Source organism: Rhincodon typus, chromosome 42 (genome assembly GCF_021869965.1).
Source record: "Rhincodon typus isolate 14 chromosome 42, sRhiTyp1.1, whole genome shotgun sequence".
NCBI lineage: Eukaryota > Metazoa > Chordata > Chondrichthyes > Orectolobiformes > Rhincodontidae > Rhincodon > Rhincodon typus.
This window is the reverse complement of record NC_063373.1, coordinates 5,827,016-5,845,306: the sequence shown is the minus strand read 5'-3', so window position 1 is coordinate 5,845,306 and position 18,291 is coordinate 5,827,016. Positions and strand designations below refer to the sequence as shown.

The following is an 18,291-nucleotide window of genomic DNA, read 5'->3' as shown; positions in this document are numbered from 1 at the left end:
CAATAGCCTACCATGGGGAACCTTATCAAACGCTTTACTGAAATCCATATACACCACATCAACCGCTTTACCCTCATCCACCTGTTTGGTCACCTTCTCAAAGAACTCAATAAGGTTTGTGAGGCACGACCTACAGGACAGCCTCAAATACACTCGAGCCCCTTGAGAACAAAAGCGTCATTCATTGCTGTTTTAAATGGTGGCGTAGCAATCTTTACACATTGACCTATTCGGGAACTTTGAGGCTTTTCAATCACATTTAGGAGGTTTGAACAGGTGGCTTCTGAATTCAGTCAGTGCAAGAGGGAGTGCATGTGGCATAGGGATTTAAACCTCTGTAGGCAGAAAAAAACTTGAACTGCCGATTCTGAATTTGCAGTGAAGAGTTTTGTCATCATCTTTAGGTAAGGCCAGGAGTGAATTTACTGTTGAGAAATCGAACCAAACTTCATGTCAAGATCTGATGGTCACTTGGTTAACATGACAGGAGAAATATTTGTCAGTTCTGCCTGTGGAAAAAATTGTAAACTGGAAAAGCACCAAGACACACACATCTCAGTGGGAGTGTTCCAGTAAACCTCATGTGCAAAGAGCTTTAACCTGTTACAGAGACAAATACACGTACTCTGTATGGATAAGGCTTCAACTAATCATCCACAACGTAGAGAAACCTTGGAAATGTGATGACTGTGGGAAGGGATTCAAGTATCCATCCATGCTGGAAACCCATCAACCCAATTACACTGGGGAGAGACCATTCTCCTGTGCAGTGTGGGAAGGGATTCACTCAATCTTCCAGCCTCAAGTTACACCAGCAGATTCACACCAAGGAGAGGCCGTTCAGCTGCACTTCCTGTGGCAAGTGGTTCAGGTATTTGAACAATTTCACCACACACCGGCGGCTTCACACTAGGGAGAGACCCTTCAACTGCTCCGTCTGTGGGAAGGGCTTCAATTGGGGAGCCTCGTGTCGCACCAGAGAATTCACTTGGAGGAGAGACTGTTCAGCTGCACTTCCTGTGGGAAGAGGTTCCGGCAGCGTCCCGAACTCGTGGTGCATCTGCAGGTCCACACAGGGGACAGACCGTTCACTTGCACTGTGTGTGGCTATGGATTCAATCATTCATCTGGCCTTTGGTCACACCAAGGAAAAGCCATTCAGCTGCACTTCCTGCGGAACGCAGTTCTGTTCGGCATCCAATCTCAGTGTGCACAAGCGTGTTCACACCGGGGAAAGGCCATTCACCTGCTCTGCGTGTGGGAAGGGATTCCCTCAGTCATCCAGCCTGTTGACACACCGGCGAGTTCACACCGAGGAGAGGCCATTCACCTGCTCCATGTGCGAGCAGAGCTTCACTCAGCTATGCAGTCTGTTGACGCACCAGTGTGCTCACAGCGGGGAGAGGTCATTTGCCAGTTTAGAGTGAGGAAATGGATTCACTCAGTTACCCTGTTGCTGGCACAAGAGTGAGTTCACACTGGGGACAGGCTGCTCACCTGCTTGAGAAACAGAAGGGATTTCCTCAGTCATCTAACTTGCTAACACACCAGTGACGTCACACTGGAGGGAGGCCATGTATATATTCAGAGTTCGGGAAGACATTCTCTCCTGTGATACAAACAAGTTAACAATTGACTTCATAGTAGAGTTCTTCTCTCTTTGCTGCCACACCAAGGACTTGGAACACTGTGAGCAGTTTTGCGCCCAGTATCTAAGGAAGGATGGCCTTGGAGGGGGTGCAGAGGGGGTTCACAAGAACAGTCCTGGGAATGAAGGGCTTGTTATGTGAACAGCGGTTGAGGACTCTGGGTCTGTACTCTATGGAGTTTAGAAGGATAAGTTGGGGGGAGGGGACACAGAATCTCGTTGAAACTTACAGAATACTGAGAGGGCTGGATGAGTGGATGTGGAGTAGGAGAGACGAGGACCCGACAGCACAGCCTCAGCGAAAGGATGACCCTTTAGAGCTGAGGTGAGGCAGAATTTCTTCAGCCAGAGGGTGGTGAATCTGCAGAACTCAGTGTATTTCGGGCAGAGATATATAGGTTCTTGATTGGTAAGGGCATCAAGGGTTACGGGGAGAAGGCAGGAGAATTGCGTTGAGAAATATATCACCTGTGATCAAATGGTAGAGCAGACTCGATGGGCCGAGTGGCTTAATCTTCTGTGATAGCTTGTGACAGTCTGACAATATCGGGTTTGTTTCTGCTGACGTACACAACCCTGTGCCAAGCTGGAGTTAAATATCCTGGAAATGTCACTTATTTTCGTGGTGTTCATTTTGAGAAGCTCCACCTCCATTCTGAAATTATCAAGGAACATAAAATGCAAAGTATTTTACAGGAACATCAATAAAAATCTTCATCAATCCACATTCGTACTGACAAAGTTTGGAAGTAGTTCGTGGGTGGAAAGAACTTCCCGAGGAAGTGGTGGATGCGGGCACAGTTACAACATTAAAAAGACACTCATAAGTACATGAATAAGAAATGTCTGGCAGGATATGGGCCAGGAGCAGGGAGGTGAGACTGGTTTAGTTTGGGATTATGGTCGGCGTGGACTGGTTGGACTGAAGGGTCTGTTACCGTGCTGTATGACTGTGTAATAGAGCACTGAATATTAAGAGAAATAATTCTGACTTTTTGAACATCCACTTCTTGCATAGTAAAGGAGGAGACAACTGATGATTGCAACTGGAGCTGTTGAAATAATTGGATCCTATCATTAATATCATAGAATCATGATTATTAATAGAACACACTACTTACACAATAACATCCCGATTGTTGCTGCAGTTGACACCAGACTGTTAATACAAATGGGATTTTATTAATGTGACAGTCTCCTGAATCTTAAAGTAATTGAACTCTGATAATCAGCTTCCAATTATGTTCACACTCAATGTAATCAGATTCCCAGCATTGGTGTGACAGGATCCTCCTTCCTGATACAATAGGATTCTGACTATGAATGAAACTAAATCCTAATGAAATCATTACAAAGCTGGTTGTTGATGCAAGATGATCCTGACTATTGAAGAAATTGAATTTCTAAAACAAGAAACAAATGCCTTTTCCTTTTCACAAGCTTCGTTTTTGCATCAGCCAGTGAGCCTCAGAGAGCAGTCGGTCCTCATCCAGCAAGAAAATAAGGGAAGGACTTAAAGGGGTCTCACAGCCATCAGCCCAATAATCCGAGCTGCTCCCTGGGAGCCAGTAACTCAGAAAATTTCTCTCTCAATCCTGCATGGCAGGGAGTCATGACCCACACTTCGAAAACAGTGTCTCACTGAGACTGCAAATGCTATTGTCACGAGGCAAGGCAGCAGGACTGGAAATAATTTTCTCGTTTTTAAAAATACAATCTTAAAGATTGAAGTGTTTCAATCAGGAATTTCTTCCATCCTCAGTAGATGATGTTGCTTTTCAATGCCGTCCTGAATTTAATCTCTGTGACGCTTTCAAGTGGCACTAGATATTGTAAAACATTAATATATGCATGATTAATAAAATGACAATACAACTGACACTTGCAATCTGTGGATAAATCACTTGACAATGGCTGAATGCAGGGCACAACAGTGTGGGAGCATCTTCCTAACATGCCTCCATCACGCTCTCTGGCAGCAGATTTCAGATCCTCACCATTTGCTGTGCAAAAGTACTTTTCCTCATCATGCCATTAATCCATTAGGCATTTTTTTCCCCCTGGAGCATTGGAGGCCAAGGGGTGACCTTTATAGAGATTTATAAAATCATTAGGAGAATGCATATGGTGAATAGCCAAGGTCTTTTTCCCCAAGGTAGGGGAGTCCAAAACTAGAGGGCATAGGTTTTAAAGTGAGAGGGGAAAAGATTTGAAAGAGACCTAAGGGGTACCTTTTGCACGCAGAGGGTGTGTGTGTATGGAATGACCTGCCAGAGGAAGTGGTGGAGGCTGGTACAATTTTAGCATTTAAAAGGCATCTGGATGGGTACATGAATAGGAAGGGTTTAGAGGGATTATGGGCCAAATACCAGATATCCAAAATTAATCTAGTCCCATTTGCCAGCATTTGGTCCAGCTCCCTCAATGCTGATTTATTTGACTCTTGTTCAGAATGGTAACATCTAAAACCGGACTGGCATTTATTAGCATCAGGAGAAAGAGACCCAACAAACACGGTGGCATTCTGGATGCGTTTAACAGCAAATTTAGATGGATGCAGTCACTTGTGAACTTGCTGATGTCTCAGTAGGTAAGCTGTGCGTGTGAATCCCATCCCGCACTCAGAGCAGACGAACGGCCTCTCCCCAGTGTGAACTCGCCGGTGCGTTGTGAGTTGAGACGATCGCCTGAAACCATTCCCACAGTGAGAGCACCGGAATGGCCTCTCATTGGTGTGAGCACGCTGGTGGAGTATCAGCTCCCCTGAGCTCTTAAAGCGCTTCCCACAGTCTGAGCATTTGTAGGGTCTCTCATCAGAGTGAACACGCCGGTGGGACATCAGATCCCTCGAACTCTTAAAGCATTTCCCGCACTCTGGGCACTTAAAGGGTCTCTCTTCTGAGTGAACACGCTGGTGGGACAACAGATTGCTGGTACTTTTATAGCAGTTCCCACAGTCCGGGCATTTAAAAGGTCTCTCCTCAGTATGAACAAGTTGATGGCGGGTCAGTTCCCTGGAACTTTTAAAACTCTTCACACAATCTGTGCATTCGAAAGGCCTCTCATTGGTGTGAACGCGTTTGTGGGACACAAGCGTGCTGGAACTTTTAAAGCACTTCCCGCAGTCCGGGCAGGCAAAAGGTCTCTCATCTCCGTGCAGACGTTGATGGGACATCAGGTTGCTTGAACTTTTGTAGCACTTGCCGCACTCTGGACATTTAAAGGGCCTCTCGTCGGTGTGAGCGCGCTGGTGGAAGATCAGCTCCCCGGAACTCTTGAAGCACTTGCCGCAGTGTGGGCATCTGAAAGGCCTCTCTGCCGTGTGAACCCGCTGGTGTCTCAGCAGTGTGGACGTTCGAGTGAATCCCTTCCCGCACTCGGAGCAGGTGAACGGTCTCTCCCCGGTGTGAGTGCGCCGATGGGCTTCCCGTTCCGACGAGCAGCGGAACCCGGCTCCGCAATCACCGCACTTCCACAGTTTCTCCGCAGGGCGACTGCACTGGTGCCTCTTGAGCTCAGCCGATTGGCTGAAGCCTTGTCCACACACACGACAAGCGTAGAGTTTCTCCCCACTGTGAATGGTGCTTTCTCCCTCCATGCCCAAAGCCCAGTGACAGTCAGGTTACAATAGAATGGGCGACTCCGTCAGATCCCGTTGTGAAGTTTAGCTTGAGTCTACAATCGGCGAAGTCTCCCCTTCTCATTGCCTGGGAAGTTGATGTCAAACAGGAAAAACAAGAGTGAGGCCTATAGGGTGTGAAATTGAATTGAATCAATTCGGTTATTGTAGGGTCACCACTGGGAGGAAGCGACCGTAAAATCTGCTGGATTATTGGAAAATCGCGTCTGGTTCACTGATGTCCATCAGGGAAGGGAACCTGCAACCCAATCTGGACCTCCACAAGAATCTGGCCTCTGTGGAAAGAGATTGAGAGGACTGCGTACAATCCTGGTCACCCTGCTGTGGGAAGGATATTATTAAACTTGGAGAGAGTGCAAAAAAGAGTTACAAGGACGTTACCAGGACTGAAGGGTTTGAGTTATAAGGACAGGTTAGACAGGCCAGAGTGTAGGAGGTTGAGGGCTGACCTTATAGAGGTTTATAAAATCATGAGAGGGATAGATAAGGTGAATAGCAAAAGTCTTTTTCTTAGGCTAGACGAGTTCAAAACCAGAGGGTATAGGTTTCAGGCAAGCAGGGAAAGGTTTAAAAGGAACCTGAGGGGCAACTTTTTTGTGCAGAGGGTGGTGTGTGTGTGTGGAACGAGCTGCCAGAGGAAGTGGTAGAGGTGGTTACAATTGCAACATGTAAAAGACATGGGTGCAGATATACGGATAGGAAGAGTTTAGAGGGATATGGGCCAAATGCAGGCAAGTAGGACTAATTTAGTTTGGGGAACCTGGTCAGCATGGACGAGTTAGGTCTGTTTCCGTGCTGTATGACTCTACGAGAAAGGATAAAGAAAGGGAAAGGTGGGGAAGAGAGGGGGAAAGGAAGAGATAGAGTTTTGGAGAATGGCAAGAAAAGGTAAGTCAGGGCCAGAGGGAGACAGTGCAGAAAGAGTGTGCAGGCGAGAAAGGAATTGTGAAATGCAGGAGGAGTGCAAGGTGGGAAAGCCGGACAAAGGAGCAGGGAGAGAGAAAGCCAGGAGACGAAAGAAGACGAGACATTTTCTGTGTCTACCTTGAGCTCCAAGAAGGATCACAGTTGTTGGTGTATGCGAACACCATCAGATCTGATTACTTCTCCCACTCTCACACCATCCTGACTGGTCTGACATCCAGAAATCTTTTGCAGTTCAATATTGGAAAGACCAAAGCCATCACCTTCAGCCCAATTATGATCCCCAAGAAGCAACTCCATTCCTCTCCCTGGCGACAGTCTGAGGCGGAACTGGACTGTTCACAACGTCGGAGTCACGTTCCACCCCAAATTTAAGATCCTAATCACATATCTGCATCATCACCAGGTCACCCAATCCGCACTAGTCTCATTTCTTCTGCTGCTAAAATTCTCTCTTGCTCCATTACCACCTCTGGACCTAACCGCCATAACACACGCCACATTCAACGCCCCATAATCTTGAGGCCATCCAACAATCTGCTGCTCATGTCCTTACTCACACGAATTATAGAATCCATACAGTGTGGAAACAGGCCATTTGGCCAAATGAGTCCACACTGACCCTGCAAACAGCATTCTCCCGAGCAGATCCAAAACCCCCTCTCCCCAGCCTATCCCTAGCACTGGAGGGGGTGCAGAAGAGGTTCGCTAAGTTGGTTCCAGAGTTGAGAGGGTTGGCTTATTGAGTAGACTGGGACTATACACATTGGAATTTAGGAGAATGAGGGGGATCTTATAGAAACATAAAATAATGAAGGGAATAGATAAAATAGAAGCAGGAGGTTGTCTCCACCAGCTAGAGCTAGAACTAGGGGGCATAGCCTCAAAATGAGGGAGAGCAGATTTAGGACTGAGTTGAGGAGGAACTGCTTCACCCAAAGGGTTGTGAATCTGTGGAATTCCCTGCCCAGTAAAGCAGCTGAGGCTACCGTGTTGAATGTTTTTAAAGCAAAAAGTTATAAAGGAATTAGGGGTTACGGTGAGTGGACGGGTAAGTCCACAAAAAGATCCGCCATGATCTTATTGAATGGTGGAGCAGGCACGACGGGCTAGATGGCCTACTGCTGTTCCTGTTTCTTATGTTGCTTCTTACAAAAGCCATCACTGTCTGTCCAAGATAGAAATTCAGAAGAAACAAACACTTCATAGAATCAGTACAATACACAAGGAGGTCATTCAGCCCTTTGTGTCTGTACTGACTCACTACACTAGCATCTCAGTTAGTGTCACTCTACCTCCTCCCATAACACTGCACTTCCTTCCTTTTCAACCAACCTTTATCAATGCCATAATTGAACTTACCTCAACCACATTCTGATGCAATGACACCCAACCACATAAGAAAAGATTTCCCTCCTATCACTTTTGCTTCTTTTTACGAATAATGTGAAAAATAGGTGCCCTCTCCGTCATGATCCATTGATGAGATCTCTCTCCAGATTCCTGATGACTTTGAACATTTTAATCAGATCTCTGCTCAGACTTCTCTTCTTCAAGGAGCACATTCTCAGTTTCCATAATCTATCCACATAATCTATTCAAGTAAGGCCCTTCACCAGTTTCTCCTCACATTATCCCTAGAGTGTGGTGCCAGAACTTGACACACATATTTCAGAGTTAGCAAGAACTGCAGATGCTGAAGTCAGACACAACATAGTGTAGAGCTTGAGAAACACAGCAGGCCAGGCAACATCAGAGGAGCAGCAAAGTTGATGTTTCGGCTCAGGACCCTTTTTCAGAAATGGGGCTGGGGAAGGTGGGTGGGTGGTGGGGAGTGGTCGGTAGGAAGGGTAGGGCGGATAGGTAGGAGAGAAAAACTGAAAGAACTGCAGATGCTGTAAATCAGGAACAAAAACAGAAGTTGCTGGAAAAGCTCTGTGGGTCTGGCAGCATCTGTGAAGAAAAAATCAAAGTTAACGTTTTGGGTCCAGTGACCACTTCTCAGAACCCTGTAGGTGGGAGAGAAGATGGACAGGTTGTGTCAGGTCAAGGAGGTGGGGATGAGATGGAGGTTTGGAAACGGGATGAGGCCGGGTCGGGGAGGGTGGTGGGGAGATTTTAAAATATGAGGTGTGGTTCCTCCAGTTTGCGGGTGGTATCATTGTGGCACTGAAGGAGGCCCAGAATAGACATGTCACCCAGAGACTGTGAGGGGGAGTAATGCGTTTCAGGTCTGGTAATCAGACCAGGTCTGGCAGCGCATGCGTACCACTGCATCTTGTCCCCAATAAAGATGGTGTGTGGTCATGCGCATAACTGAATATCGCCCCCTACAAAGATGGCGGCGGTTAACCGGGACTCAAGCGTAGAGGAATCTCGCAACTACAGCCACGCCTGCTGCAATTGCGGGATTCGGAGCAAGCGGTTCTGGTTCGGAGGCCTATACTGAGTATTTATGAATGCTCAGAATCCACAATAATTCCAGACTATTTTCCTCCCATCCCTCTGCTCCGACTCACCCACTATCACCACACTCCTCCTTCAAGTGCAGGACTCTCGAGATCCCTGCGACACTGCGCTTGCGCGGTAGGGAACGTCACGTCAACGTGACTGGCCCGTGCACACCTATTGGCTGGAGGACCAGACGACACATAGACCTCCGGTCCCACCCCTGTGTACTCCCATTGGTTGGAGGCACGGCGAGTCATCATCGACTCTCCAGCTATGCCCCACCCTTATTGGTTTGGACTCCATCAATCATCCGGCCTCTCCCTTGTGAGGTGAAAGAGCGGGGGTTACAAATAGAAGGGAAATCCCAGATGCTGGAGAAACCCAGCAACTCTCTGCCTGAGTGAAACAGTCCATCCGGAAATGTTAAACTGTGAAATGCATAGTCAAACTCCTGAGTTACTATTCAGCACGCTCCATATTTACCTCTCACTCCCGTCTTTGCAGGAACAAGTTACTGCAGACGTTGTAATGTGTTACTGAAAACCAAAAAATGACACAATTGTATCTCCCCAATATCCTTACCACACCTGAACCAACATCCATTCATAGAGTCATCCAGGATGCAATCAAGACCCTTCGGTCCAACCAGTCCATGCCGATCATAATCCCAAACTTAAAAGTCCAACCTCCCTGCACTTGGACCATATCCCTCCAAACATTTCTTATTCGCGTAATTATCCAACTGTATTTTAAATGTTGCAACTGTACTCACATCCACCAATTCGTCAGGAAGTTCATTTCACACACGAACCATACTGTCTCTAAAAAAATTAAATCTTGCTCCTTTCACCTTAAAAAATATGCCCCCCGTCTTGAAATCCACTCCCCCCCTACCTCGGAAATGACACCCACCATTCACCTTATTGAAAACCCTTCACTGTTTAATAAACTTTTATAAGGTCACATTTCAACCTCCTAAGCTCCAGGGAGAAAGTCCCAACTTACCTCATAACTCAAACCCTCCATTCCCGGCAATATCCTGGTAAATATTTTCTGAACCCTCCCCAGCTTCATAATATCCTTCCTATAACAGGGTAACCAGAACTGGACGCAATACTCCAGAACAGGCCTCGCCAATGTCTTGTACAACCTCGATATGATGTTCAAACTCCCATACTCAAAGTCTGAGCACTGAGGGCAAGGATGCTAAATGCCTTCTTAACCATCCGGTCTATGGTGATGCAAACTTCAAAAGAATTATGTACCTGTACCCCAAGGCGTCTCTGTTCTACAAGGCTACCAAGGCCTACTTTTAATTGTATAAGTCCTGCCCCTTGTTTGTTTTACTAAAATGCAATATCATTGAACAGTATAGTCTAACTGCTGAATAACTATTCAGCAAGCCCCACATTTCTCTCTCACTCCCCCAGTTGCACCTTCCCAATATCCTTACCATGCCCAAACCAACATTCATTCAGATTGGTGCAGGAGGTCAGGTCTCACAGACAACGTGACCATTGTCAAGGCATAAGGTGATATGGGAGATGAACTGCAGAAAGATGTGGCATGCAGATAACAGGGAATTTTACAGTTTGGGCAACAGGATGAATGGAATGGAGAAAAACATGAGGTATTCGCTCAATCTTTGCATCAAAGACTTCATATGGGTTGTTGGAGGTGAGGATGGAGGAGTCAGGGAGAGGGAGAGATCTGAAAGAACTCATTCATTGTCGAGGCATTTAAGAGAGTCAACACACTATTTAACCGAAAGCTGATTTTGGTGGAGTCAGGTGTGGTGGTAACGTCACTGGGCTATTACTGAAGAACTCCTGGCAGATATTCTGAGGACATGGCTTTGAATCTGCCAACTGAAGGTAATGAAATTTGAAATCAATGAAAAGCAGGAATGAAAAGCACAAGGAATGTAACCTTTGTCAATTTTCATTAAGAAAAAACTGCCTGGTTCACTGATCCGCTGTGCTTATCTGGTTTGGCTGCAGGAGTCTGCAGACCCACAGCGATATTGTTGACTGCTGGCTGGGCAACTAGGGATGCACAACAAATGAGGATGTGGTCAGCAAAACCCACATCCCATGAAAGAATTAAAACAAAAAACAGAAGCAGAACTTTTTTTTTTCTTTATTCATTCAAGGGATGAGGGCATCACTGTCTAGGCAGCATTTATTGCCCTCTGGGCAATTAGGACTCAACCGCATTGCTGTGGGTCTGGAGTCACGTGTAGGCCAGACCAGGTAAGGACGGCAGTTTCCTTCCCTAAAGGACATTAGTGAACAACGGATTCACAGTCATTGTTAGATTGCTAATTTCAGATATTTATTGAATTCAAATTCCACAATCTGCCATGGTGGGATTAACAGTCCAGCAATAATACCATGAGGCCATTGCTGCCCCCTTATTGATCCCCATAACTAGGCTGGAGTTTATTAACATCAGCTAAAATCTGACCCCAATAAACAGAGTTCAGTTCCAGAAACATCTTAACAGAAACATCTTGTCGCAGAAGCTGTTTATGAATCCTCTGGTGTCTCAACAGGGTAGACGAGGTAGTGAATCCCTTTTCACACTTGGAGCAAGTGTACGGCCTCTCCCCGGTGTGCACTCGCTGGTGGGTCAGCAGGTTGGACGACTGAGTGAATCCCTTCCCGCATATGGAGCAGGCAAATGGCCTCTCCCTGGTGTGAATTCGTTTGTGGTCAGTGAGCTGAGATGATCTTCTGAACCTGGTCCTTCAGTGAGAGCACCGGAACGGTCTCTCATCGGTGTGAACGCGTTGGTGGTACATCAGTTCCCAGGAACTTTTGTACCCATTGCCGCAGCTTTGACATTTGAAAGGTCTCTTGTCGGTGTGAACTCGCTGGTGTGTCAGCAGGTTGGATGAATTCGTGAATCGCTTCCCACACTCCGGGCAGGCGAATGGCCTCTCCCCAGAATGGACTCGCTGGTGTGTCAATAGCTGCGATGAATGAGTGAATCCCTTCCCACACGCGGAGCAGACAAACGGCCTCTCCCCGGTGTGACCCCGCTGGTGTGTCAGCAGGTCAGACAACTGAGTGAACCCCTTTCCGCAGTCGGAGCAGGCAAACAGCCTCTCCCCAGTGTGAATTCTCCGGTGCACAGTGAGCTGAGACGACCGTCTGAACCCAGCGCCGCACTGAGAGCACCAGAACGGTCTCTTGTCAGTGTGGGTGCGTCGGTGGTACGTCATCTCCCAGGAGGTTTTATAGCACTTCCCACAGTTTGAGCATTTAAATGGCCTTTCCCCCGTGTGAACCCGCTGGTGTCTCTGCAGGTGGGCTGAGATGGTGAATCCTTTGCTGCATGTGAAACAGCTAAATGGCTTCTCCCCAGTGTGACTTCTTCGATGTTTTTTCCAACTCGGATGGAGATGGGAACGCCTTCTCACAGTCCCCACATTTCCATGGTTTCTCCCCAGCGTGACTGCACTTGTTTCGCGACAGGCCGGAAGAATGGCTGAAGCTTTGTCTGCAGCCAGGACACATGTACAGTTTATCCCCGGTGTGAACTGTCCTTCTGCCTTCCATGTTCAAAATCCGACGATATTCAGGTGATGACAAATTGGGCACTGCAGTGAGATATGGGTATATTGTTGAGTTTGAGTTGCCTGACTATAAACACTCCTCTTCTGATACCCTGCGGTTTAAAACAGGAGAAAAAGAACGAGCGTGAGAGAAACAGAGGTGGGGCTTGTGGAATTAAATTGAACAAAACCGATAATGTGTGGAGTCAGAAGCTTAGGGACAAAAATGTTAAAGGAAATGGATTGCCATAGAAATCCAACTCATATCCTTCAGGGATCTGAACCTGTCACCTGGTCTTGGTCTACGCAAGACTGTGGGAGCAGAAACAGAGCATAGGAGGTTCAGGAGTGACCTTATACAGGTTTATAAAATCATGAGGGGTATTGATAAGGTGAATGGCAGGTGCCTTTACCCGAGGGTGGAGGATTTCATGACTAGGGGGCACACTTTTAAGTTGAGAGGAGAAAGATTTCAAAAAAGACATGAGGGACAATTTGTTTTTGTTAAAAAGAGTGGTTTGTGTGTGGAATGAACATCCAGACGAAGTGGTAGACGCGGATGCAGTTACAACGTTTAAACGACATTTGGGTGAGTACATGAATTAAGAAATGTTTGGAGGGATATGGGCCAAGTGCAGGCAGGTTGACTAGTTTAGTTTGGGATTATGGTCAGCATGGACCGGTTGGACCAGAGGGTCTGTTTCCGATTGTATGATAACCAAACAACCAACCAAACAGAGCTAAGCTTTGCAGTCTCGTCACAAATGTTGCCAACCAACCATCAGAAGGCTCACAAACACTTTCATCCTCAATGACGTGTAAAGACGAGATTGAATCATTTTCTTTCATCTCGACTGGAATCCTACGATCCTTCTATGATTGAAAGCAAAATCCTGTGGATGCTGCAAATCTGAAACAAACACACTGCAAACTCTGGAGAAAGTCAGCAGGTCTGGCAATGTCTGAGGAGGGAGGAACAGAGTTATTGTTTCAAGTCTGAAAGTACTCTTCTTAAAAAAATAAAAAAAAGAGTAATTTTGTACATGAAACAGTAACAGTTTCTCTCTCTACAGATGTTACCAGACCTATAGAGTTTCTACAGCATTGTCTGTGTTTAGTTTATCCATCTTGAGCCAGAAATACCAAGTGGATGATCCACCTGAGCATTCTCCTTAGGTCCCCTGTGTCACAGATGCCAGCCTTCAGCCAATTCTCTTCATTCTCCATGATCTCATGGACCAGCTGGAGAGACGGCATAGTACAGTGGCTTTGTGCCCTGACAACATTTCAGGAAATGATACTGAAAATGTGTGCTCCAGAACTACCCACACTGCTGTCAAAGATGTTCCACCACAGATACAACAACTATATATCTGCAAAAAAGATTAAAAGCATCTATAACAGAAACACGTGATTTCAAAACAATTCACTCTGACATTACATGGACAATGTTCAGCAAAACGCTCTCTTTGAATCTTCCTCTCGTTAACAATCTCACAGTGGAGATTATCGGGCATGACTGTTCTAAATTCCTCAGGGACTTCAATGAGTAGATTCTCCTCTGGCATCTTCCCCTCCCTCTCCACTCCAGCTCAAACTGATGCTGCAAAAGGGAAAAGGATGAACAGCTGAAGGGAAGATGTTGGGCGAGAAGGAAGGACAAGGAGTGGGTCTAACAGGTTTGCTATAACATAAAGTCAACATGCACCGTCCAGCTCCCTATCCTCTCCTCCCACCCCGGCTCCCACCGCCTGTTCCCTATCCTCTCCTCCCGCCCCGGCTCCCACCGCCTGTTCCCTATTCTCTCTCCTCTTGCTAGTGAATGAGTACACATGCGCCCAGTTGTATTAACAAGGTATACAGCTGGATGAACACAGCAGGCCAAGCAGCATCAGAGGAACTGGAAGGCTGACGTCTCGGGCCTAGACCCTTCTTCAGAAAGAAGGGTACAGTTGTCAAATTAGTAGCTGGGATTGTGTACACAATTCTTTGCATGTGACTTGGATTCTCCAGCATCTGCAGTTCCTACTATCTCTGTTTCAATTTTAACCCAACTGCGAAGCCTCTTCTAAGGATGCCTAGCCTGAAGAAGTTACCCTCCTTCCTCCGGACAAACCTTTCTGATGAAGGGTCTAGGCCCGAAACGTCAGCCTTCCTGCTCCTATGATGCTGCTTGGCCTGCTGTGTTCATCCAGATCTGCACCATGTTGTCTCGTCTTCCCAGTCAAGTGACGCTTCTTCACAACTGCATACTCGATACTGTTTCAGTCCATTTTCCCTGCACCCACTCTCTCCAAGGCCTTGACAATGTTTTGACTGAGGATCAACCATGGAATTATAAATATTCACCATAACCTACTTGTTTTTCTAACATTCAGCATAAATTCAAGTTTTATTTAGAAAAATAATCAACTTGTCCTGTCACATGCAAAGATTTATGTACACAATCCCAGCTACTAATTTTACAACTGTACCATTGAGTTTCTTTTGCCTCCTCATTCTTCAATTTAAAGTCCACTAGACTTTAAAGACTTTGAAACTGTGAAAGATGACAAATCAGTACAGAACTTTCTTAATATGAATAAGGAGCACTAAACTCCTCCATTCAATAAGATTGCCACTGAGTTGATTTCAATCTCAACTCTATAATGCCCTGAGAGTAACCTAATTCATTTGCATTGGGAAATATTTGCTTGCTTCAGTTTAAATTAGGTGCTTCAATTAATCTTTAGCCTATACTATTCCAAGAATGACAACAGCTTAACTTATGACTTTGTTTCTTTGTTTGTCTCCTTTATACCTAAGATTTTGTACCTCGGTACCTTTGTACCCAATATGGCACCAGGAATGGCAACATTGTGAACTCTTCACTCTATGTACTTCTGTTCTCGAGTACATGACAATAAATTCTAATTCTAGTCTTTCATCCCCTCGGACATTGAGAATCTATCTACCTCTGCCTTAAAAACATTTAAAGATTCAGCATCCACTACCTTTTGAGGAAAAGAACTCCAAAGATTCACAACCCCCTTGAGAGAAAAAGGTTGTGTTTTTGCTGACGACAGGGTGGGATTGTCAGAGTGGGGGAGAAAGGAGTGAGTTGCAAAGATAGAGGCAGTGCCCAGAGAGAGAAAGGGAATCAGACAAAGGGATTGCTAATGATAAACTGGGAGAGAGATAAGTGCTAAATGAGTGGAGGCTAGAGAACTCAAGGAAATAAATACTGATGTTTGAAAACAGTTCACATTACAGAGGAACTGCTGGAGGTCCTAAAAAAAAGGTGGATAAATCTCCAAGACCTGACCTGGTGTATCCCAAGACTTTGTGGGAAGTTAGGGAGGAAAATTGTAGGCCCCCTTGCAGAAATATTTGTATTATCTAGAAATATGAATGAGGTGTCGATGACTGGAGAGTGGCTAATGTTGTGCCTTTGTTTAAGAAGGGATGTAAGGAAAAGCCTGCAAACTAAATATCTTTGCGTCTGAATAAAAACCGAAAGAACTGCAGATGCTGTAAATCAGGAACAAAAACAAAAGTTGCTGGAAAAGCTCAGCAGGTCTGGCAGCATCTGTCAAGAAAAAAAATCAGAGTTAACCTTTTGGGTCCAGTGACCCTTCCTCAGAGTTCTTACTCAACATCTGTGCATCTGATTTTGGTGACGGGTAAGTTGTTGGAAATGATTCTGAAAGAAAGGATTTATATGCATTTGGAGAGGCAAGGAATCATCAAGGCTAGTTTTGTGCGAAGGAAATAATGTCTCACAAACTTGATTGAGTTTTTTATACTTAAGTAATCAAGTTGATAGATGAGGGCAGAGCAGTAGGCAGTTTACTTGGACTTTAGTGAAGCCTTTGACAAAGTTCCACATGATAGACTAATTAGTAAAGTTAGATCCCATGGGATTCAGGGTGAGCTTACCAAATGGATACAAAATTGGCTTCATGGCAGGAAACAGAGTGATGGTGGAGAATTGTTTTTCAGACTGGAGACCTGTGACCAGCGGTGTTCCATAGGGATCGGTGCTGAGTCCACTTTTGTTTGTCATTTATATAAATGACTTTGATGAGAATATAGAAAACATGGTCAGTAAGTGTGCGGATAACACCAAGATCACAAAGACATTTGGAAAATACGTGAATAAGAAATATTTGGAGGGATATGAGCCAAGTCCAAGCAGGTGGGACTAGTTTGGTTTGGGACTATGGCCAGAATGGACTGGTCTGTTTCCATGTTGTATGACTATGAATGGGTGCTGATAGGAAGTGTGAATCATTGAAAAACAGTTGGGCTGTGCTGGGAGCAATCAACACAGACAGGCCCTGCAGATGTGGAAGTGACTAACAAACAACCAGTGAGTAAGTGAGGAACAAGTGTGGTAGTGAGTAACAAAGTGAGGTTTTGTTTCTCTGAGTACCAACTCGATCTATTAATTTCGCTCCTTGCCCCACCTCATTATCACCATCAACATAATTACCACCTCTTCCCAGCTCTGACAAAGGGTCACTGGACTTGAAACATTAACTCTGTTTTTTCTCTCCACAGACGCTGTCAGACCTGCTGGGTTTCTCTAGCATTTTCTATTTTTTTTTGTTTCAGATCACCAGCATCCACAGTTCTTTGTTTTATTTTAGTGCTGGGGGGGAGGTCTCAGTACAAAATGTGCTGAATAAACACAAGTTGTCTTCTCTTTTACAAAAACATGAAGTTCCACAGGGCCCTCTTCTGGCACAGCAGTAGTGTCTCTACCCTGGACCAAGATACCTAGGCCCAAAGATGTGCACGTTAGGGTGGATTGGCCATGGTACGTTCCCCACAGTATCCAGGGATATGCAGGCTAGGTGGATTAGCCATGGGGTTATGTAGGGTTACAGAGGTAGGGTAGGCAGGTGGGTCTGGGTGGGATGCGCTCAGGGGGATCATTGCGGACTCGATGGACCGAATGGCCTGCTTCCACACTGCAGGGACTTTATGATTCTAAGTCTTACCTGCTCCCTGTGTAATAACATCTCTGAATGGGTTGATTAGAAAAAAAAAGGTTATAAAGTTCCAGATTCTACTTGAGTGATAAAATTAACAGTGAAAGCTCAATGATGTTACTGCAGAGTTGACTTAAGTCGGGTGTCTGTGGATGAAGAGGAAAGATCTCAGAAAGTGGTCTTTCAAAATTCACTGCAGGCCCCATAGCTCAATCAGCTCAGGAGAGCTCAACAACTCCACATACTGTCCGTAGTGGGGTGTCCTAGTGCGGTGCGACCAACATTTGAGGCTCCAATAAACTGATTGATCCACTCAACTGATTGCATTTTCTGAAATCTTAGTGTTCAAACTAGTCTTATGAAATGGGATTGACTTCTACTTAGCATCATGCAGGACAGAAACAGACTCTTCAGTCCAACTCGTCCATGCTGACTAGATATCCTAAATTAATCCAGTCCCATTTGCCAGCATTTGGCCCATATCCCTCTAAACCCTCCCTCTTCACATACCCATCCAGATGCCTTTCAAATGTCGTAATTGTTCCAGCCTCCACCACTTCCTCTGGCAGCTTGTTCCATACATGCACCACCCTCTGTGTGAAAAGCTGCTCCTTAGGTCCTTTTTAAATCCTTCCTTTCTCACCTTAAACCTACGGCCTCTAGTTTAGGACTCCCCTACCCCAGAGAAAAGTCCTTGGCTATTCAGCCTATCCATGTCCCTCATGATTTTATAAACCTCTATGAGGTCAACCTTCAGCCTCTGACACCGCAAGGATAAAGGCCCCAGGCTATTCAGCGTCTCCCTATAGCTCAAACCCTCCAACCCCAGCAAGATCCTTGAAAATCATTTCTGAGCCCTACTGAATGCAGTAGTCCAAAAGTGGCCCAAATAAGTGTCCTGTACAGCTGCAACATGACCTCCCAACTCCTGTACTCAAGGTACTGACCAATAAAGGCAAGCATACCAAATGCCTACTTATATAACATGAAAGTAAAATTTGACAGTGTTACACAGGCTACAATCATGGTTGGAAGGGCACAATTGAACTTTAAGTTAGGAGCAGAGAGAGAGAGAGATGGAGAGACAGAGAGA

The 18,291-nt window shown here is 45.7% G+C and overlaps 1 protein-coding gene and 1 pseudogene across 1 annotated transcript; one reads left to right on the top strand and one right to left on the bottom strand.

Moving 5' to 3' along the window:
* Window positions 1-398: 398 nt before the first annotated feature.
* Window positions 399-1,760, top strand: LOC125487543 (zinc finger protein 239-like). The gene has a single exon (XM_048619285.1). The coding sequence runs from the start codon at window positions 684-686 to the stop codon at window positions 1,425-1,427; it is 744 nt and encodes a 247-aa protein (XP_048475242.1). The 5' UTR covers window positions 399-683; the 3' UTR covers window positions 1,428-1,760.
* Window positions 1,761-3,967: 2,207 nt separating this feature from the next.
* On the bottom strand, window positions 3,968-12,005 carry LOC109928484 (annotated as a pseudogene).
* Window positions 12,006-18,291: the final 6,286 nt, after the last annotated feature.

Excerpts from the sequence above, each read along its gene's own strand:
- LOC125487543 (XM_048619285.1), top strand. The coding sequence starts at position 684 with ATGACTGTGGGAAGGGATTCAAGTATCCATCCATGCTGGAAACCCATC.